The 23,898-nt window shown below is 38.9% G+C and overlaps 1 protein-coding gene across 7 annotated transcripts in view; it reads right to left on the reverse strand.

The window, feature by feature from the left end:
• Window positions 1-23,898, reverse strand: part of LOC136420772 (kalirin-like) — a 168,484-nt gene that overhangs the window by 76,085 nt on the left and 68,501 nt on the right. For all 7 annotated transcript variants that reach the window (XM_066407874.1, XM_066407873.1, XM_066407872.1 and 4 more), the window contains 5 exons: window positions 4,494-4,685; window positions 2,852-3,021; window positions 2,110-2,299; window positions 1,025-1,202; window positions 367-533 (listed from right to left, as the gene is read on the reverse strand). In XM_066407874.1, the coding sequence (XP_066263971.1) occupies window positions 367-533; window positions 1,025-1,202; window positions 2,110-2,299; window positions 2,852-3,021; window positions 4,494-4,685 (897 nt within the window). The remainder of the gene's footprint in view (window positions 1-366; window positions 534-1,024; window positions 1,203-2,109; window positions 2,300-2,851; window positions 3,022-4,493; window positions 4,686-23,898) is intronic.

The raw sequence follows: 23,898 nt of genomic DNA on the forward strand, positions 1-23,898 counted from the left end.
TTTATTTCACAGTTATAGGAGGGAAAAAGAGGTTTCCCCTGTGTTCTGAATTTGCAGTTAAAACAGAAAAAATATTTATTTTCCAGGTACATTGAATATCTTCAAGCTTCTACACCAGCTTTCAAAATTACCAGGTTATTAGAAATACCTGTCATCTTAGGAGATCATCAAAAGGCACTGGCCATAAAATATGCAAATCTATTCACAAGTACGTTGGGGTACCGTCTTCATTTAACCAGATTTTTTTGTAATATTGGGACCCATAACTTAATTGTAAAAACACTATGGATATGGTTGCTGATGTGCGAACATCTAGCACAATTGCCGCCACAAACCGTTTTTAAAAAAACCTTTACACATACGCACCTGTTTGACCTCCTGTTCGAAGTGTCTGAGTTGGACGCACTGTGTGAGGCGCAGTCTGTGCTGCTCGGAGATCTCCTCCAGGTCCAGCTGTTTCTCGTGGAGGAACTCCAGCAGTACCTGGATCCGCGTCTGGGCATCATACTGACTATCCGCCATGATCTGAACACCTGTAAGTTAACACAAAGGCTGTTGTTGGTACTTGCTGACAATGGCTGTTCACACTCCAGCTTTATTGTCTGCAAGAACACAAAAATTTTACTGAAGAAAATGCTGATTTAAGTTTTTTTTCAAACCTTCCTGATGAGATTTCCATAAAACCTATATAGCCAGTATAACCGCAATTTAGCATACTGTAAATGCATCTATGTTTGCGTTTTTATTTCGCATTAAGTCGAAAATGGAGCTAGCGTTCGTGGTGGTTTTAAGTTTGTGGCAACACTATAGTCACATACCGCTACAGTATTCAACGAAAAAATTTGTGGTGGTTTTAAGTTCACGCTGAAATGGTCACCACAAAAAATGTGAACATAAAACCACCGGAGAACATATCTGCATTTACAGTAATACACCAGCAGCAACAGCTGGTTATATTACACTGAACGGCCTGTCACACTTAACTTATGCACATCTAACCTGTCTTCAAACACCTGAATCTCACCTGTCTGTTCAAACAGCTGGTACAGCTCCTGCCCGCGCTGCAGTGCTTCGTACGTCAGCCCCTGCATGCGCAGCACGCGGTCGTTGTGCGCGCTCAGCATGTGTTCCGCCCGGGTCAGGTCGGCCTGGAGTTCCTCCTTCCCCATCTCCTCAGCCCACGCCTCCAGCTTCGACGAAACCTTTTCACAGAGACGGAAACAACAACAAGGTCATGCACCAAAATCGATCTTGACCTTTATCTTCTCAAGACCTACCTACATACAAAAAATCATCTAGAGGTTCTTGACTTATGCTAACTAAAATCCTGGAAATACACACACACACAGACACAGACAGGCCCAAAAAATTCTTCATGTCCATAACAAAGACAATGTGAAACACTGTTACAGTAGAACATTGAAACTATGTATCTAACACTGTTAAGAAGTGGACTTTCTGTAGGTTACAACATGTCAGACATATAACATGTTTTTGTCTACAAGCACAAGACCAGACTGATGAAAGTAAAAATGATCTCGAACCAGCTTAGCTCACTGAAGAGCAATTCTTCGTGACAGAGAAGACAATAGCTTTGGAAAATCATATCCAGTTGCTTGAGTAACTACTATTTGGCACTTCTCCCTGCTGCCTAACTCTGTAACCAATTGAGAATGGGTAGCCAAAGGCCTAGTTTAACTTAGTTCTAATCCCCACCAATGTTACCCATCTCTAGTTAGGGGTCAGTTCGCTGGACCTGATTCGGACCTGTATAACATCCAAGAACCGAGTCCAAAAAAAACTGAACAAAGTACTAATATTTTTCTATTTTGTTTGATGAAAAGTGTATTGAGTCTCCCCTCTGACAAAAAGACATTTGAAGTAAGTGCAGCACTCAAATATCAAGTACTGGTTTGTCTTGAAAGTCTTCTAACGAATAGACTTTTTGTCATGCATGTCAAGTCTTAATTCTCTATGCTTGATATTGGTTTCATAAAATAAAACATGTCAACTACATAGGATCAGGTCCAGGTTCAGGTCAGGACCTGAACCTAAATCTCTGGACCTAAACCTGGACTTGGAACTTGCCGAACCGGTATCCACCCCTACCTCTAGCGCATCTCTCTCGAAGTGTCGGAGCTGCAGACAGAGGTCCAGCCGCAGCTTGCGGGAGGCCCAGAGCTCGTCCAGCTCGCGGCGGCTCTCCTCCAGCTTCTGCAGGACCCCGTCGATGTGCTTGATGGACTCCTCGTGACGAGGGTTGTTCGGTGACTGGTTACCTGGTTCCATGGCAGCATCCCTGCAAAGATGACAAAAGTCAATAGGACTGTATCAGTATCTGTATCATTCTATATAGCCATCCTTTGCGTAACACACCAGCTTCATCCCTACAAAGATAATTTGTATCTGTATCATTCTATATAGCCGTCCTTTGGCATAACACACCAGCTTCAGATCTGTAACTGGCACCATCCCTACAATTTACAAAGATGACAAAAAGCTCTGTAAACATTTTCATCAGGCTGGAAACTCACTGGATAACAAAGTTCTTTATTCACATCTAGGATCTATATGTATATACAATCAACAGCCAACGTTTCGGTGACCGTCTGTCACCGTATGGTCATAATTATCATATTTGACATGCTGTCATTGATCTAGCTGTATGTAACAATGGTATGAATAAAGGCTTTAACTTGGCATGAAATTGTTAAATTTAGGCAGGTACAATGTAGATGACAGGACAGAAATTTTTGTGGTGGTATTGAGTTTGTGAAGAGTTCACAACAAAAACCACTAACATAAAACCACAATAGATGAGTAAATAGGCACTAATCAAATGCATTCCTACCTTAGTTGCTCTATAAGATTCTCCCCCTCACTGATTGTGCTGATAGATGCGTCGATGGTAGCTTCCTTCTGCTGCAAGAACTTCTCAATCAGTTCTTCCGTTCCCTCGATGTCGTCTGCTAACTCATCTGTCTGGAGCTCTTTTTTCAGCGCCTCAATCCACACAGACAACTGCGGAACAGAACGAACGTCAAATTACGTCACTTACAGACTTTGAGGAAGAAAAGAAAAGTGATCTCGAACCAGTTAAGCTCAAATAAACTCAATGAACAGACAAGCTAATCTTCCACTGGTCATGACAGAGGACAGACGCTATGTACAGTATTTACAGGTTCATTGTGCCGGGGAAATTCCCCTAGCTCTTTTGAACAGTGGATCACGGCTTAACGTCCCGTCCAAAAAGCCTGAGACCCTTTCCGGTAGCGTGCATGGCGGGTGAGCGACACAGCCGGGATCGAACCCGGGGCTTCTAGTTCCAGAGGCAAGATCGCTAACTACTGGACTACGCACGCTCCTAACAGAAAGGAGGCAGTGCCTTGATGCTGCAGGGGTCAAACACCACAGGGCAGCAACAACAGCAGTCCTGACGACGGACCACAAGTTCACAAAGTACGGACGTCTGTGCGCCTCAAGTTTCCCACTTAGAAGTCACATAAGGTCACATCCCCCATGAATGAGCAACACTGGCAGTCATCTTTGACTTTGAAGGACCGTCAGACCAAGACATGTAGCAACTGTCTTTTGACCAGAGCGGGTAACATCTTAACTTCGTCACTTTGCGTCTCGGAAGACGGTCGACAGCTTCTCTGGTCTCTTGGCTTCAGTCGGTTACTCTGTGCAATCCTGGCAGCGCCTCTCATGGCTCATGAGACCTATTTTTGCATGGCAAGCTCTACCGCAGAATGCGCAGTAAAACACTTCACCAGCATTCATCCCCGCAGTTCTTGTCTTCCCCTTATGCCTCGCTCATCACCAAGGTGATATCACCACTCACATATCACAAGGGACCATCAATGGTAAGATGTGCCATGATAGACCATGCAGGAGGTGGGGTGACTATATCCGAGACTGGATGGGCAAACCACTGGCAGAGTATTCTCACAGAATCAGGTGGGAATGGAAGAGGCAGATACTGGATGCCACCATAGTCCCTGACCTTCTTGCATGAGGATGGGACTAAGTAAAGCCAAAGTCTTTTGAAAACCATATAACACATTTACATACATTACATTTTGTAACCTATTTTTCTGAGGGTACTTTTTCCCCACCAGTGTCTACAGCTTCTAGACAATCTCCACCACAAAATCCATACACAGAAGGGCTGTGACTTTCCACATATAGACCGATTGATTGGCAAAGCACTTAAGCTTATTACATAGATATGTTACTGCCAATACCAATGCTTGGTAGTGGCAGTCAAGGCTATGGTACTGACCCATTCCACTCTCCAGCCAATAGTATCTGTCTCTAAGTCTGACAAAACCGGAACGATTCGAAAAAACAAAAGCTATTAGCTGATTTCCTCACTCGAACAAATAAATGCTTAAGTTATTTTCTATGTTATCTTACATTTCTGTAATGACATCTTTGTATTTTGTCTTCAAGTGTAGAAATAATCTAACAGTTTATATTTTTACACTGACCTCTTTGATGTGCGTGTGGAAAGAGACGGACATGTCCAGCAGGGCTTTGCGCCGCTCGACGCGTGTGACGAAGTCATGGATGCGGTCCTCCAGATGCCGCGCCGCCTGGTAAATCTCCTGCGGGTCGCACTCTCCCGTCTGCGCGAGCTGTTCCGCCGCCTCTAACAACTTGTCCGCATTAGTGTACGTGTTCTGGAAAACACAGAATTGAAAACAAATTAATCTTTTATCTACCTAATAGATTGAGATTTACCACATTTGTGGAAGGATTGACATAACAGGTGACTATCACCTTTTCAAGATGTCAACCTGGACCAGACTGTAAGGTTTGATCCACTCACACTGGGAAGGACCCCCACTCTTTACAATGAATCTGGTGGGTTCTTTTACGTGCTCCTCAAACACAGGACCTCCATGTAACGTCCTATCTGAGGGACGTCCCTAACAGAAGCCAGGTACTCATTTTTACCACAAGATATCAAAACCGGAAGTTCCACTGCAGTACCACACTAAGCTGCTAGGGGGCCCAAAATCTATCAATTTCAAGGTCTCAAGAAGACCAACATACATGTACATACCAAGTATCAAGACAATCCATCCAAGCATTCTTGAGTTATCGTGTTTACAGATAGAAGGAAGGAAAAACACACACAAACACTGACCAAAACAAAACCTTTTTGGCGAAGGTAAAAAGAAATACTACAGCTGGCAAGGATTGCAGTGGTACAACACGTTCAAATTCTGTAACTGACAAACATTGGGTTCGAGTCAGGTCACGTCCATAAAAGATTGAACTTCCTGGTTTTCCCGACAGCTTGGTATGTAAAACCTGCCACAGAATCATGACTTAGTAGATGGGAGAACTGCCAACGTCCAGACTCATTTCTGAGATGGGCCATGTCTGGAATCTGTAATACCTTTTCTGGTACGTTCAACATCTCGTGTGTTGACGATGAATATCTATTCAGTACCTACCCTTGATACAATTTGGAGTTTGGGTATAAAACCTGGTTCTCCAATTCTTCCCTTTAGTCACTGACGAAAGACAGCGGATGCTGTCTGAAATGTCTGACTGTTTCAAAATTTTAATATCTGTCATTTGGTGTACCCTTGATACAGTTAACAAAGTTATATTTAGACCGATTTTGTAAAAAGTATATTCAAGTTGAGTATTAGCTTTAGATCTACTATCATGAATGATAAAAATTGTTTAATTTTTTTATTGTACCTAGCTGTGTTAATAAAAAAGGTGTCCGTATCAAGTGATAGTATTGGACAGGTATTAGTCATATCAAAAGTTAAGGAAGAAAATGTTTTGGAGAACTTTATATTGAAACATCGTCCTGAGAGAAGGAAACAATTTCATCCTGCAGGATTTCTTCCTGGACCTCCGGCTTTATGTGAAATCTTTGCTCAAGTCCTTAACTCAATTATGTAAAGCATACACTGACATACATGACAGGAGTCTAAAAGAAGACAAAACAAAATATACTAAATATAGTCACTGTAGGAAGGGCGACAGGTGATAGGAAGGGCCTACGTGTAGTTTTCCTTACACATTTCAAACCTCGAATTGGCATCGATGCTGGGAGTGTTTATGACAGAACACTGGTGATTTTAAGTTTGGGAAGTCATTTTTTTCTATATTGCAAGAGCACCATGCTTATAAAAGCTTTAGTTTCAATAACGTACAGTCAAGAAACAAGAAACATAATAGAAGGTAGATGCGTCTGTTAATTGATAAGTGCAGCATCTTCTATCATAACCAAATAGACATTTGACTTATAAAACTTATATGCATAGTAGTTGTACAGACGTATTATACTATGCATCTGCAACAGTAAAAGTAACGAAAGGAAATCCTTGAAGACATTCAAATTCTATTTTTGCTAGGAAGGATAAAATAACGCAAATTAAACTAACCCAAACATGCAAATATTTTGGCTATGAAAGACAAAATAAAGCAAATTAATACAACTGAAAAACAAGACATTTTGACATAAAATACAAAATATTTATACATTAGGAAGCTAAATCCTCTTCTAGCTTTAAGTTCTTTCCTCTTTAAAGCCAACCTTCCACCCATGGCCAGCCTAGATTTTCCTTGAACAGCCCTTATACTACCAGGAAAAACACTCAAACTGTCTCTAAAGCAAGTATAAATACGGGTCTACACAAACAATCCTCAATTATCCCATTTCCTTCTTCAAAATACCATGATATTAGCCATCACTGGGACAGAACGTATCAACAAAGCAATAAATGTTGACTACCTTTCCTCAACCCAAAAGGAAAAGCTGTTGCACAAATATACCGCTTTGCGAGAACTGTGTGAGAACACTTGCACATAGGATTCAGTTGTTGGAATGCTTTTAAAACCACCCTGGGAAACATGTTTGCTGAGACAACACAAGACAGGAAATGTACTTCCCATTCAGAAGGAGATACACAGGGTGCAAAATACTTTTTTGAGCCAGGTTGCCCATGTTGCAACCTAGGGCAAATGCTAGGTTGCACATCCAAATTTCAGGTTGCTCCAGCAACATTCACCGATTTCTTCAAATCAAGCTCGTATGTAGCGTATAATACTACTAATATTTTAAAATATAAATTAGATAGTATTGTGTTCCCATTGACCTAACAACATCTTGTTTTGCCGAGGGCAATGTGCTTTTTCAGCTCAAATTCCACAATCTATGAAGGTTTTTGGATGATTTAAAACGAAAAAGTGTTGATTTGTTTGTTTCAATTGAAGATTTACCGAATTTTATGAGAGTGACACTGTGCTTTTGTGAGCTTCCAGGGCTCCGACTGAGATTTTTGGCTCAAAATATAAGGTTGCACACTGCGCTACCTGGGTTTGGAATTAACTTGCACCAACCGAAATATGGTTGCACTGTGCAACGTGCAACCTATTATTTTGACCCTGGATACAGTAAGTGACTGTAGGGCAAGGGAGAGTGGCCTCTTAGCTTTATAGCTATACTGGCACAAACTACAAAGATTGGAATGAAACTGTGTTACATAAAATAGACTGTTTTCCTGACATTTTTTCTAGATTTCTAATAAATTGTTACATTCTTTGTTCTGATATTGTGACATTAACACAAAGCATAAAAGAAATTCAATGCATTTCTGAACGGAAAGTATATAAAAAGCTCAACTTCAGTACAATGGGATAGTAGTTTTTATAAAAACCTCCTTGGTCTATGGGAGAGTGGCCTAGCTTTAAAGCAATACTGGAACACAAGATTTGAATGAAACATAAAATAAAATTGTCTTTCTGACATTCTTCCAAATCCTTTTAGTTACAGTATAAGCCTTGCTATAATTACTTGAAATGAAGTATTAAAGGAAGCGTTTCTGAATGGAAAGTTGACACAAATCAAAAGCTTGGTTTCATCAAGGAGGTTATGGTTTCATATATCGGTACAAATTAAATACGGAGGGCTATTCTTGGTCTCGGAGTTTGAAAGCTGTTCCAATACACACTTTGTTTCAATGCTTTGAATTGAGAAATTCAAAGAAAAGAATCTTTTTATAGAATCAAGCAAAATATGGGATGTGATAAGACAAAGACACATATTAGAAAATTCAAAAACCTCTGATAGGAATTGGACTATGAGAAGTTCTTCTGCTCCATGATACCCCTGCATCATCTCTGTACCCCTACCAATCATAACTGGCTGTATCCCCACGACCCTCCCTCATTTACATATCTCAAAGCTATCAATAGCTGCTAATAAAACAGTCTTTACGTCTTTGATTCTTCAAAACAACCCCCTGTGAGGACTGAAGGACTTTGAAGTGGGACTGATTGAATGGGAGGGGTTTAATCAGCTGGGGTGTCTATCATGCAAATGAGTAGAGAAGTGTGTGAAAAGCCCCCATTTGCAGCTGAGCCCCCCCTCCCCACTCCATCAAGTTTGACAGTGGAGTGCCATGTGTCAATACACATAGGTGTGAAGTGGTGCTGACACTAGGGGATCAGGGCTTCTGACATTGACCCTGTGCTGTGGACGTCCGTCATCGGTTGTGACAGGTTCAACTCCTCTTTGGAACAGGCTTGAACAGGGACCCGTTACACATGGGGAAAATTTTCTGGACGTACGACAATGTCTTTGACGTACGTCTTTTTTTTTTCCTGGGTGCGAACCGTCCCCCCGCGTGACGTACGATTTCTATGGCCCATACGACCTTTCGTTGTCGTACGTCATTGTCGTACGTCTGACTGTGTATCGGGTCAGGGCTGTCTCCAACTTGAAATTGTTTTCTGTTCCACTCATTGTTTGGGAGCCCATGTTGTTAATTTTTGTGGCAAAATCTGTCATTTGAAGGTTATAAAAATAAATTTTCATTAATTTGATTCAGATTAGCTTTTTTTTTTTGACGGATGGGTTGAAACTTTTTTCTCCCATAATAATTTGCACTTACATGTACCCTCACACAACATACAGCCATGATCATTGTCAACAATGTATTGATTCGCATTCACATCATCTCCGTTCACGAGAAACATAATATTCCTTCAGTCAATTGGCCACAGATAGTAAGAATTAGATACGGAATTATACCGTAACCGCAAAAACGCCTTTCTGGTTTTGTCAACATAAAAAAATGAGTAAAAATATCCCACAGTGATAGAGAACTATGCAACAATACCTTGTCGGGAGGCCAGGAAGTGTTGTGTTAAAGGTGGTAGAGAGGGAGGTCTCTTCAGCACCAGGGACAGGCATTGTCAAAATGAACAGTGACCTCAGTGCAGACTTGACGGATTAGGGACTGTCACAAAATCTTTTTTATGTCTGGGGGATATTTGTTTCTTTGGCACCCACCTAATAGCTGTTATCGTATCACTGCTACCTCTTTTATCTCATAACAAGGAGCTATATATCATTTGACTGGAACATTTTTATCATAGTCAAATTTTCAAAGGATAAGTGATAAGAAGAAGGGGCTGTCGACAATGTTAGCGTAATTTTCTTGGACGGCTTCTTATCATTGACTGTTTCTTGAGGGAAGAGCCAGTGCCTCCGAGAAAAGACCTTGACATCGACTCAAAGCTAAGGAGCCGAGTTTCCAAAATTCAGCAATTTGACTGGCGACAGAGATCGTTGGCTTTCGCACAAACGAATTCTCAGGAGTATCTGGTGTCAGAAATGACATACGAGGTGAATTGAAATGATAAAACAATACGCCATATCGCAATTGCTTGGCCAAATGCAATTATTTATATCTTCTGATAGAATAATCTCTAGGAGACCAATATATTGAAGAATGTGTTATCATCGCATCTACTTTTTATGATATTTTCCATTGAGGTCAATAGGTAATTTGGAAACTGTTTTGGAATTCAATTGGTCTGCATTTCAAAGTGTCATAGAGAATATGATTTAACATCAGAGCATCTTGCGCCCCTTTTAAATGTAAAAAAAGCCCTTCAAGCCACAATTAAATCATTACAACTTCTATTGAAAAATATGAAATATAAAATGAAAAATACATCCCATTTATTGCATTTACTTAATTGTTGTACCATCCATTATCTTAAAATTGAATGGGAAATTATATGTAGATAATGGTAATATGAAGTACAATAAAGACATCAAAAACCTTTGTCTAATACCTTTGACATGCTTCTTCAATTTTATCCTTAAGTGCATACTGATTGATGACAGTATCATAGTAGAAATACATGCATGTATACAAGCTAAATTACAAAAGCATGCAGCCTAATAGTCTAGCATTACAAGCAAATGGTTTGAGCAACCGACCATAATAGAATCTTGTGAATTATACATATCATGATATCAGTTGCGGCAGATGCTACGGTACATTTAAAAATTAGGGTACGTCAAACTAACGGCTCAGATTTTGAGACTAGCAAAGCGAAACAATTTTGTGGAAAATCAGAAAACGTACTTGCCTGGTAGTGTGAATGCTCCCAGTTTTATATTCTGAGTGAGAACGTCTAACTGCACAACAAAGGACAGGCACCCCATGATTCTATCTCACAGGACAAAACTCCACACGAACTCCGTAAATCTCACTTTTCCCAAACCACTCAACGTGGGGACCTCATGCTCCGCTAACTAGGTCTTACAAACAACTCGTAAAATGAGACGATGTGGAAAAAGAGACGGCACATCCAGGTATATAGCAGAACAAAGGAACAGTCAGAGAGCTGAAAAGGTCTCCCCGAGGGAACTGTGTTCAGAGACCATAACAACTGTGTTCGGAGACCATAACACCTGCAGGCCCATCATTTATGTACCTGTTGGCACAAACTATGGGGTTCCTGGGGGGGGGGGGTACCGTAAACCTCAAAATGATTGCAACTCGAGAAAAAAAACTGCGTACAAGAAACAATAGATGTCGGAAATGTTTGGCCTATAAGTTTGTCTTAAAGTTAATATTTCTTACAAACAACTTCACTGTTAGTGAATTGGGTATCAAAAAGGAATTCTGATGCACTAAAATGAAGCAAAAACACAGTGCAAGATGTAGCTGGAAAATTAAAGCGGAGACTTAATTAACTGCTACTGTCCATTTCAATGCCAGAATAAGAGTTATAGTCTGAGTTTGTTGAACTCCTCTCATTTGATCTTATCTAAAACCAGTAATCCCGACCCTCCTAGCTTTACCACCTCGAGCCATGTGTCTAAGCACAGATGTCATTGGCTTTCAGAATGTGGCACTTTAACTCCAGTCATTAATCAGCCAATGGGAGGCGAGAAGGCAAGTGGCTAATACAGCCCTTGGGTAGAGTATCCTAATTTGCATAAAATTTCCAATGAATCTGCCAGCAGTGCCCTTGAACTCTGTCACAATTTTGGTGACAACTGCGCTATGAATAAATCTTTCATCACCGGCACTGATATTATAGAAATATGTATATATTCTAGCATAAACGGTTAAATTTTTACTGAGATACTACAATACAAACAGGTAATAGATATTCTACCATTAAAGGTCTGGGTCCGGGTCCTGAATTTTCACTCACTAACAAAAGCATTGCTCATTTCAATGCTCTTAAAAATCACAAATGATTTGTTTATCTAATATCTGAATAACTCAACAAAGAGCTATGATACAATATGACAAAGTAAAATGTGACTTATCATTTTCAGTTCCCCTAACATACAAAATAACCATTGATCATTACAAAAAGAGCCTAATTAAAAGATAGGCTTATCGTACTACGAGATAGTTTTATAATATATCACAGAAGTTTTAAAAAATAAATCAACGACAGAAAGGTCATTGGACAAGAGATCTGTTTGGCGAAAGGCTTAGGCTTACGGTATTGAAGTGCTCTGTTTAATACATCTGAAAGCACTTGAATTTCTGTCAGCTGAAAACAGACGTTTATCTTGATTTCTCTACAATATATCAAAAGATCATTGAAACAAAATAGTGATTCATAGGTTACATCTATCCAAACATCTATATTTGATTAATTACACTTTTACTAACATCATCATATCCCAGGGACATTACTCATATAAATTTCCGCAAGGATATCTTTGGTATTCTGAAAAAAAATGACCACCTCTCTCCCATACATCTATTCAAACATCTATATCCTCGATACCTATTTTTCATTTGTTGGAAGCCTAATGTCAATCCTAACTTGATGAGAGGTTTGAGGGGTCTTTTGTGGGGTCATATCATCCCCTCTGGATGAGGGTCTACATGGGGGGTCCTGGCAACGTTTTACATTGAATTCAGAAGTACCCCCAACGTTTTACGCTAAAATCAAGGAAGGCAATACGCAAAATTTTGTCACCTCCTTACAAATTACGTGTACATGACAGCTTTCCTTACGAATTACGGAAAATACAAACTAATAGGCTGGGTACGCTATACGGAAAAGAGCATGCAGACCCTCCTGAATGGTATGCTCCCTGGCGGAGAATAGATGTACCCAGGCAATAATTTGATTAGTGAAAGTGCTGTAAATGAGTAATATGTTTGCAATTCGGGAGGCGTGGCGTCTACGCATGGATGGGGTCAAATCGACAGTACCATTACATCATGCTGTCTGTTGCTGGGGGAAGAAAAGCTGGATTATCTTTAATCCTTCACACAAAAGCAAGGTTTGTAATATGGCCGACTATACAAGCTATATAGTATAACTATAAGAGTTCAATTTCAGTCTTTCCAAATCAAGCATGATAGAATTTACATCTATATCTGGTTATTTCTGAAAACCAGATTTGATTTTAATAGACAGACATCACAACTTATACTGAGTATTGCTATATCAACACGTTCTCGTCATCTTTGTTCATGTACATCTTACGTCCCTGCATTTGCACCTCAAACAAGTGATACATAAATACAGGATTTTTAAAAACACTCTTAACATCTAAATCGAGTATGGAGTTAGATAAATGCCATTTGCTCTGTATATCTACACCGGACACTATCATATTCCTCGGCTACTTTACATCAAATTTGTGAAAATACCAATGATACACAAATATTAAAAATTCAAAAAGCTCTCTTTTAATAACATTAGAATAGGACAGGCAGTAGTAAAGCAACAATATAGTCCATAACATATTTACCCAGTTACTCTATGACATACTGTACAAAGGCATATACCCGTGACACTTTTTTTAAAGTACCGGCCGGTGACATAAATACTGGAGTTTCAAAAAGCTTTCTTCGCGTTAAAATAAGGTAGGGACCAATAAAGCAACAATTTACTCCATATACTTACATCAGTTACAACAATATTACATACAAAGCAAAATAACTTTGACACTTTCTTAAAAGTACCGGTGACATAAATATTGGGATATCAAAAGGCTCTCTTAACATTAAAATAGGGTAGGGGGTTGTAAAGTAACAATATAGTCCATATATTTACACTCATAATTACTATATTACAGACACAGACAAATACCTCTGACACTACTTTAAAGGGTCCCAGTGCTACGATGCCCCCTATAGGGTACAAAAGCACAATGCCTACGGAGCTACATACTAAAACCTTTGTTCCCGACCAGTAAGCGAGACAGCACGCGGACTAGCGGTGGGTATAATAACAGGGCAAGGACCCATTACCGTATTTTGTACTGTCTATGGGCACTCGTTAAATCCCTGCATTTTCTGTAAAACAACCGATTCGAGGCGCACAAAAAAAGCTAATTGACTTGTTGACAATGTCTTACTACGGAGTGAGAATAGCACTGAAAAATAACAAACAAACAGTATTACCTACCGCGTATTCAATTAGTTATAAGTAGAACAGAAATACATGTACCAGTAGGTTCAGATTGTATGTGCATGGTAAAAATTCCTTGTTCCATACAATTGCCAAAACCGTGATAGTCACACTATTGTAAGTTAAGTTTCAGTTAGCTTTAATACGAAAATACTTTACCTCCAATAAATTAATGAAAAAAATATTTTGCATTAGAGCACAAAGTCTTAGTTTTCAACACAATCACCCCAAAATAAAACAAATTCTGGACAAATGGGTTTAATAACAAATACTGTGATATGATGATACTATCACAACCAATGAGTCAAGAGCATTTTTGTCCCCATTTTGATTAAATCCAAAATCTATCAGTACACCCAGAATAAATGGCTCCAACATAGTTATATTTATCTAACAAGGTCACACGCATTCCAGAAAATTACTTCTATCTCGAACCATTATCTAGATAATGTGTGCAACGAGAAATTACCTTATATGAAAGATGGCTAGACAGAAATTTGGCTACAAAACCATGGCAAATCATTTACAAACATTAAAAGTAAAGACAGAAATTGATATAATTATATCTAACATCACAGAGAGTATACAAGCCATTCAGCCTTAGGAAGAGATTTTGGTACTATCCTATCAGTACATACTGATCAAGCAAATCCAAAATTTCATACTGTTTGGAGCAACAAGCTTAAATGGGTTAGAGGGATTGAATAAGAATAATAGCATACGTTAGACAACTGACTTACCTAGCAGCTTTATGTAGAAAAAGGTGTGTTCCCAGGTGATCTATCTGAACATGTTGTCATCGTTATAAAAATATCTGCCGGCCTCCCAACAGTGTAGCTCCCAACAAAGGTGACTAAACATCCAAATTGTAGTCACCCAGGGGAAAGGGTTGTTATCACATTTGGAACATACCACTTCAAGAAGGGGAGGGCAGGAGGCATGATATACAGTACCGACAAGTAGAAAATGCATGAAGCATTTAAAGTGAAATCATATTATACCTATGCACAAGATGTAATAAAGCTATTTCCAATTATTTTCTATATCTTTTAATATTGAAAAAAGTAATGACTTTTATTCTAAGCTAAGGCTTTGTTGCCTACCATAAATAATTATATAAATTATAATGGGGAACAGCTACTGAACAAAAATGATAAAATTTGTTCTAAAACTATACTTGAAAACAGCACATATACATAGTTTCAAAATGGGACATAAGAACTGTACAAAATAAACAAAGAAATTGCAGATTTAACTGATGCATTCAAATTGTTGTTATTAAAACTGAAAACCCCTTTTGTGCCCTTGCCCTGGACAATCTCCCAATTCTGATCTTAAGTCAGTAAATCCAGCCTGAGACTGCCGATGTCCCGGAGGCCTTTACCTGTCTCAGGCTTTTGTACAATCAAAGCTTGTTAGACCTAATTTGTACAACAGGAACCCTACTTTGCATACTGATATTCCTGCAGGCTACCTACATGTAGAGATTATGTGCTCTCTTGCAGAAAATTAAAGCAGCTTCTTTGAGATCTAAACAACTTATTTGGTTTAAATTTAGAAAATAAAAGCGACAAATCTACTGATTTTTTTCCCCATACTAAAAATATTTCATACGGTATTACAAAATTTTGTTGGCTAAAAGCGTATATAATAAATTCATTTTTAGTGTTTTATCAATTTCTGGCAAGCGTCCCCACATTATTCATTGCCTTTGAGCGACGTCTCGATACCTTATCTCAGTTTAACATGTTTCTGGTTATTATATGGTGCATGGTCATGAGACATTGAAAAGGGCATTAGAATCGTCGTTTTGAGTGAATAATTTGTGTACATATCGTACTTTCATTTTTTCTTCGCTGTAATAAATGCATTCACCAGTCTTTTAACACGAGACTGAATACATCATACTGACACATTGAATTAAGCATCCGAGGTGATAGTTTTTTCTCTTCAAGGCTCTAGTCATAGTTTACACCGTATACAAGACACTTAAACCTTTCAAAATATAAGAAAACTTCAAGCAAAAGTCATTGCAATATGTCCTTGGCAGACTCGAAATTATTAAATTGATAATCTCCAGTTATCCTAGAGATAAGGCTGTATGGCATTGATATTCTAATGAATGCTGACCTAGCTTCAACTAAAACTGAGGCTATTAAATATAATTCCAATGTAATACACGTATGTTGACCAATTCCTGCCTTAACTATTCAAGTACATGTACAGTGTACAAGTGAATACACAGGCCAACAGGCAGGCATATACTTGTAAATTCTGTCATGATGTTAGATGTACTGTCAGAACTTTTGAGATGGCCCCCTGGGAGAATGATGTCACAAAGATGTCATTATGATGATTATGATGGCAAATGACATGATGATGTGATCAGAGATGGCACAGGACAGTGTCATATATACATGTAGAGTAATCATGAAAATATTCAGGTCAAAAAATATTTAGGTCAAAAAAGACATCATTTTCTACTTGTAGGTGATACTACATACATCTTTCCCTGCATAAGAATTACTAACTTAAAGTTAACCATCTACTAAGTTAATTCCACAAGAGAACATAAATCCGGCACCCTGAAAACATATGTCCAAACAGATTTCCAACCCAACGTCCTCCAGTATGATGCACTCCTGTATACCGGTAGCTAAACTGTGCATACTGTTGCTGCATTAGAGATCTCTCAAACCCACTGTTTTTGAACTTTTTCTAAGTGGCTGATTTACATTACTGCTATTTTCATTCACCAATCAGGCATTGATTTTAATAAGCCATACATTATGGTATCTTTAACGAGAGTATTTTTATCATCCACCCTGTGATACTTTGACCCTTTAGTAGCTAAAACGTTGACCTTTTATTGAGTGAAAGTCTCCCTTTTATCATGTGGAATTTTGACCTGTTATCAGGGGAAACTTACCCTTTTACCAGGTGAAATTTTGACCTTTTATTGGGTGAAACTTTCCCTTTCACCAGGTGGAACCTTGGAGGTTTGACCTTTTATCAGGTGAAGATTTGACGTTTCTCTTAGAATCGAATAAAGTCCTCCAGTTATAACCAGGGAAATCGTTAAGCTTGGTCAGTTGAAATTATTGTGTGGGAAGTAATTCTCCTTTACCAAGTCTAAATTTTACCTTTTATCTGGACAAAATTCCTTCCAAACTGCTGATAAATCCCTCCTAAAACAAGACCACAGTATGTTCATGATCAGGACCAAACTGGAAGTCCTACTGCAGTACCAAGGTTGGCCACCAGGAGGCTCACAACACCAAATATCATTGCAATTCATCCAGTGGTTCTTGAGATATTCACCACACATGCACGCACACACACACGCAAACAGGATAAAAACTATACCTCCATTGTTCATTGAGGTAACAATCAGACCTACATGGCGATATATAGAGATACGGGTCATTAACAGAGACCTCTCCATCTATTTCCCCTGACATTAAGATGTTGTGAACATAGGACAGTCTGGTGCTTTGTACAATCAATAGGTTTCCCCGCTTGTCTATAAACACAGGGGAGGGGATGAAATAATGAGGTAAAGAGCATCCACTGTTGCCAAAACAGTTCAATTTCCGATTTACCGATAATGGTCTTTCTGTAGCCCTGTGTAACATAGACTTCTCGAAGGGCCGTTTCAGAGGAGATTTGATGCAACTCTCTTGGCTTATTACCTTCACCAAGAAGGTTATGTTTGTTGGTGGGATCAAATGGTTAAAAGGGCCGATGAATTATTGATTTCATAGGGTAACAACGTCTGAAATTGTATTTACATCAAAATACTTTATTTGATATTCTCCAGGTTGTATTCACCATGTTGTATTATTACAGCCAATAGGTACCCATGTGAGTAATGAGGCTGTTGTAACGCGCTCGAGGCACCTCCTCAAACACGGGAACCCCATTTTTCGTCCCTTCTAAAAGATGGGACAGCTCCAACTAGCTACGGATACCCTTTCTGGATTCAAACATAATCTTCCATCATATAAAGTGAAGGAAAACTTAAATGTATGAGTGTATCAACTGAATATCAAATCAGACTTTGAAATGGTTCTCAGCATGATATTGCTGTTGTCTAGAATATCAAACATTCATGACATTTTACATAAATTGATTAAAAGGTTGAAGTGTCTTTACAGTGAAGTTCTCTAATACATGATTAGGGGCATCATTATCATTCAAGGATGTACAGAAATTTGGTGAAACACCAAGATCAAAAAGGAACAGAAGGGACAAAGCCTGATCCTTGAACTTGTCTACTGGAGCCCCTTAGTACATTAAAGAAAGGTGTGAGTATCACTATCAGTTGACTACAAACATGCAGAGTGGCTTATGTTGCTACAGACTAACATGCTACTGACATCTTGAATTTCTCAACATTTTTTCACCCTGACTATCTACATCATGAAAGAACTAAAGATCTACCACCCCATCAATCTACAACCTTTGCAGTTAATCTTCAATGCAAGTAACGTGTGAGAAAAACCTTCTACTCTTATCTTATTCTTATCTCAGTGGTTCCATATACTCAAAGGTGTTGATGAGGCTGATCTCCACTCACCCTTCAAGAATGTCAGGAGTGCACTGGACAGTTGCCCTCCCGTCCACACGCCGACCTCTCGACCCCTTCAAGGTCGGGGTCAGTAGAGGTCAAACATCAGGCAAACACCTTCTCTATTGACTCTGTCTTGTCTCAAAACATACCTGAATTCCTTCCAAAGCTCAGGAGAAAACGGAATCGTGCAGAGTCTACGAAATCTCATCTGTATTCCACGGAAGACTCAGCTTGCTAAAGTACTGAAAGAACGTCCAGATGCTCGCTAGCTTTTCCTTGTATCAATATCCTTGGGAGCGCTCAAAGCAGGAAGAGGTTTCAGACTTAAAAGAACCTGTAGTCGCTGAGGCAGGGGCTTCAGATGCGTTCCGAATCCGTGATCACAAGGTGCATGGATGCGGAACAGGGGAGAGCTTTCTTGAAGTCGTCGCAACTAAAAATACTTTTCAAAGTAGCAGCCCTATTGATTTATGAGTAGGAATCTGTCTTCTGTTGATGTCTTTAGAAGATTTAACAACCATGATAATTAATGGTTTAACGACCATGTAAATTGATGGTGTAAGCATGTCTAAAACAGTCTTAAAGTCTACATTCAATCCTCCTAGGAGTAATCCGGTTGCAAAATTGTCATGTTGGAGATATGAGAGTGTCAGGAACTTGACATTTAGATAAATGGTTCAAAGCTTACGTTGCCAAAAGATAAATACATTCGTTTGTACAAGCAAAGGTTTAACCCTTCAAATGTCAAAATTCCACTACTAATTGGTCATCAATGACATTGAATGGGTTAAAGCTGCAAAGATAGTGGGGAGGGGGGCAGTGTAGATCTATAGGCATGTAACCTAAGGTCCTAACAGACAAGTTTGCGTAAACAGAGGGGTGAATATTTGGAATGCCCAGGGTGGGGGAAGGGTGCACCCACTACATCCTTTGGGGTGTTTGGTGAAACTCATCTATGTCAACATTCGGGGTAAGGGACACCTCATTTACACGGGGAGGGTACAGTATTGGAGATGGGGGGAGGGATAATGTGGAAGGGATGAGGGAGATCTTCACCGCTTTTCAGTTCTTCCACTGAGGCGGGCCATCATTGTTTTCCACTTTCCAAACTCAAAATAAATGGATGATGAAAAATCATGCAAGCAAGGAATGAAAATAAAAGAAATTAGCAGGATAAAATGGGTAGTTGCCAATGGAAAAAAAGGTGTGTGAAAATAGAGCTTGATATACAAAATGTATAATTATTCGTTCTTTCGTTTCAAGGCGTCCTCATTTGAGGTGAAGCATGATGCTTTTTCAAGTAGTTAGTGGTAGTGCAATGCAGCTTCGCTACAGCTCGCCTTTTTTGGCCAAGCACACCGGGTCACCCCTACTCTTCTTGATAAGTGTGTTGGGTTCTTTCATGTATATAAACAAACAAAATGGATGCAAATAGCATTGCCAGATTTGTATTACTGCAACCACCTAGTATACAAATGTTTGTGAAGTAGAAAAAAATAAAGACATCAGAAGTAACATCATTGTTTGACTTCAATAGACCTGTACACACTACTGGAACTGGAAAAGAGAAAATTCGGTACTTGGCAAAAGACCACATGTATACTACATCCTCTTACAAAATTCCATGTTTGAGGAGAAGAGAGCTATACTTACCGCGCCAGCACTGCTGTCGACCAAAGTAATCCAATCAAAACATAGTGATGCAAGACCCCATAGCCTTCAAGCGGAAGTGCATGCTCGGGTTAATGTATGCACCCATGCAACCTGATGAACACACCCCCTGTATGAGAAACTACAGCAGCGGATTCAACCCCTGATCCCAACCTACCATAAAAGCTTGTAAACAAAACGTGGAAACCCTGCGTTATGCTGAAACATCCCCCCGCCTTTCGCATTACTGTAGTATGCAATCTATACTTATCCAATTAACTAGAGCATAAAGCCATTATCCATCAAGAACCATTCAATACTAATTTGATTGCGTATCGTTGCATCGGGACGAGACGATATTAATCGGGACACAAGGGAACGAGGAAGAATCTCCCATGCAATATTTATAGTCTATAGAAAATGTAACTATAGAAAAATATGCAAAAGAACTAAAAAATCATATGTATAAACAGAAAAATAACCATCCTTTGTTCGAGTTTTTCTTATAAATGAATATATGAAAGAATATTGTACACAGTACCTCTGTTTAATTGGATATGACACTTGCACTTAAAACTTTCTTTGCATAATCAAGGCTCTGTTTTGACCTACCCTATGATAACATCAGTAGCTCCATAGATAAGACAAATTCTTTCCCAATTCTATATTTTCTGAGATAGATAAGGTGTGTGTGCAGCATGTGATAGAAGAATGTGAGGTCTGAGCAACATTTTCTTCCCCACCTTTTCTTTAAAGGCAAACAAAGCAATATTAGGGACCAAAAAATGGAAATAAGAAAAATGCTTGTAGTGACATTTACTAACACTGTCTAGCACATTCGTGTAATAATTTCATACTTCGAGCATTTTAAAACCGTGTAAAAACATGCCATACGATGATCCCCTTAGTTTCGCGAGCCTACAAAAACCCTGGTGACGATTTTCAGTGAGGTCTCACATTACAACGAAGTCATATTTTTGCACCACGGACGTCGCCATACATTGTGATTGTGTTGTTGGAACTAATCATGTATAGAAATGACTAAATAAATTGACTTTCAAAATCCGAGTTTCAGGCTCTTCGTTTGCCTTTAAAACCACAAATTCAAAGCGATGTCTGCGCCCGTCCTTCTAAGTGTCAACTGCAAGGCTGTGTACAAATTGGTGCAACAAGACGTGAAGTCTAATGGTCGGGTTTTCCATGCGCCACTTAGGGAGGTTTAACTACAGGGACCAGCCATTACGGCTGGTGTATGGGTGCTGTCAATAACAATTCAGCCTTGGCATAGACCTTGGAATAAAGAATGTGCATTTAAGAACAACCTCACCTTCATGTTCAACCTGTTCAGAATTGCATTGTATTCGTTTTGCAGGTTCATTTTAGTGACGCTGAAGAAGAGTGATGGATGTCACTCGTAAGGCCACACAATTTTAATTTCTTGGTTAACGGAAATTTTAAAAAAATGCAAAATTGGAAAATCAACAGGAAAACAGAATCTCAGAGGAAAGTTTGTACTTTGGTGCACACAATTTCAGGGAGTGAACAGGGTCAGGCGCAAGTTTTCACCCCAGCTTTCTGTTTTCATGATTTTTCTTTTGCTAGAATTTAAAAAAAAAATCTGTTTAACGGTTAACCAAGAAATTAAATTGGTGTGGCCTAACATCCGGAATTAAATCTACGAATTTCATCCAGTTGTAGAGTTTGAAATGTAATTGTTTACCTGGATGTCTAACCTTCAAAAACAAACTTCACCTTCAGTTCTTAATTGGGAAGCATCTGTGCCTAAAAAATATTCTACAAATAATTTCTGCACAGATGGTTCTATAAATGTTTTTTCTTTAAAGTGATTCTTAAGTGATGAGCAAGATTAAAGGTATCATATGTCCACTTAGATCTTAATGGCTTCTTATGGTACAAATAGAATAAACCTTCCCGATAAAAGAGACAAACTTTTAAGATGAAGGAGTCAATAATGAAGTCAAGAAACAAATTGTCAATTTTGCCTGAAACCCTACGTGTTATCTAAAATGCCCATGTCCTGTACTAAAATGCTATTTCTGATGCATCCCTAAAGCAACCACTTCCAGTTAAGTGACAGCAATTTTTGGACTTCTTAGAATCAAGCATAAATTTATACCATTGGCCTTAACTAGGAACAGTCGAATGACTGTCAAGTAATGATTTGGAGGAGGCAAAAAGATACATATCTGTACATAAATTATGGTTAAAAAAAGATAAACAGGCCAAAGAAAACAATCAACCAAAAATTGTCTTCAGGCCTCCCAGACTTTGGAGAATAATTCCCTGGAACATTTTGACATCCCTTACAGCTTTCAGTTGGTTTATCCCATCAACTGCTATTATTGCATATCTTCGAAACGATTTCTACTTACTATGAAGGAGACTGCAATTTTCGAAAAAGATAACTACTCCCAAATTCATACTTAATAACATAATAGCAGATTTAAGAAAAGCCTTCTTTCAAATAAGAAATTACTCTTTATTACTAGAGATAACCTATAATTAGTATAAATGCCCAAGGAAAATTCAACAGACAATTTTATGCTGATATACCGGTACATAACATGTATTGTGAGGCCAAAATGAAAATAGCCAGTTTTTTAATGCCCGTTTTTATTCCAAATCATCAACCAACGACTACCGATTGAGACAAACGTTAATGCTTCATCCCTTGGAAAAACAGCCTCCACTAAGGATTGTTACTGCACTGTCCCTTCTGCTTGTGTAAACTTAGTAAAAGGATATCACAACATGGCCTGGCCCCCTCCCTACTACCTCTCACCAACTTACCAAATCCTAACTATGTACACTATAGCCCTACCTAAATACTGGCAAATAAACTTCAAAACTTCATTCATACATCTATTCTCCTTTCATAAAATCTTTTGTCAACCTTACCGAATAACCACATCATTGTTTTAAACCATTTTATGCTCAATTAAGCCAGATTAACTTCTTAAGCATCTATTTCCTCTCCAAAGTACACAAATAAAGAGGTTCTATATGTGCGGTAAGAGGGTCATCGTTTCTTGAAATACTGTCAACAATGGAACAATCTTATATAAAGGTTATCTTGTATATGACCTTAAATGATATCTACAAATGTTGTGTTAAACATTAAAAGCATTCACCAAATGGTATTTCACCGGCTGAATTGTACAACAAATATATGTCCACAGAAAAATAAAAATCTGTTCCAACGTAAAATTTCATGTCATTTCTTTTAATATCACAGTTGAAATTCCATTGCAAAGGGTCCAAATTAAAGCCATCATAAACGTATGTGGTTTCCAACAAATAGGGCCAACATTCAACCTCAAAGACTTGCTACAATACATTACCATCTAAAACGGTTACTACCAATTATACTTAACACTTTGTCCAGTAAAAATTCAATCTGTACAATATACATGACTTAGTAGCTAACCAATAAAACTAAGCAGTGTCTACCATATCATAGTCTCCCAAGATTTAAAACCTACCTCCGAGAACCATATGTGTGTAATCCAAAAGAACAGGGCTGTAGAAACTCCCCTGAAGATGAAATAGCCCTCTGGGTGAAAAGTGGGTGTAGTTATGTTGAAAGCTACTGCAGGGAGAGAGACGTTCTCTGACTCATCTCAAGAAGAGACAATCCACCACTGATTGGGGTCGCAAACTGCCGTCAACAAGCCACCAGTTACGCCACAGGGAACATCCCTCAACTCCATCACTTCAGCAGAAGGAATTCCTACATTTCTACCTCACTCTTGTTCTACGACCACTTCTTTTATGTTTGGTACAAAGAGAGCAACAAAAGCTGTGTTACTGTTTAACTACAGCGACAAGTTGAAAGGAAAGGTGTTTGGTTTTTCTCTTTTACTGCGGTGTTTGAAGATGAAGTTCGTGACTGCTCCCCTGACCTAGACGACCCCCACTTATCACAA

Source organism: Branchiostoma lanceolatum, chromosome 15 (genome assembly GCF_035083965.1).
Source record: "Branchiostoma lanceolatum isolate klBraLanc5 chromosome 15, klBraLanc5.hap2, whole genome shotgun sequence".
Lineage (NCBI taxonomy): Eukaryota > Metazoa > Chordata > Leptocardii > Amphioxiformes > Branchiostomatidae > Branchiostoma > Branchiostoma lanceolatum.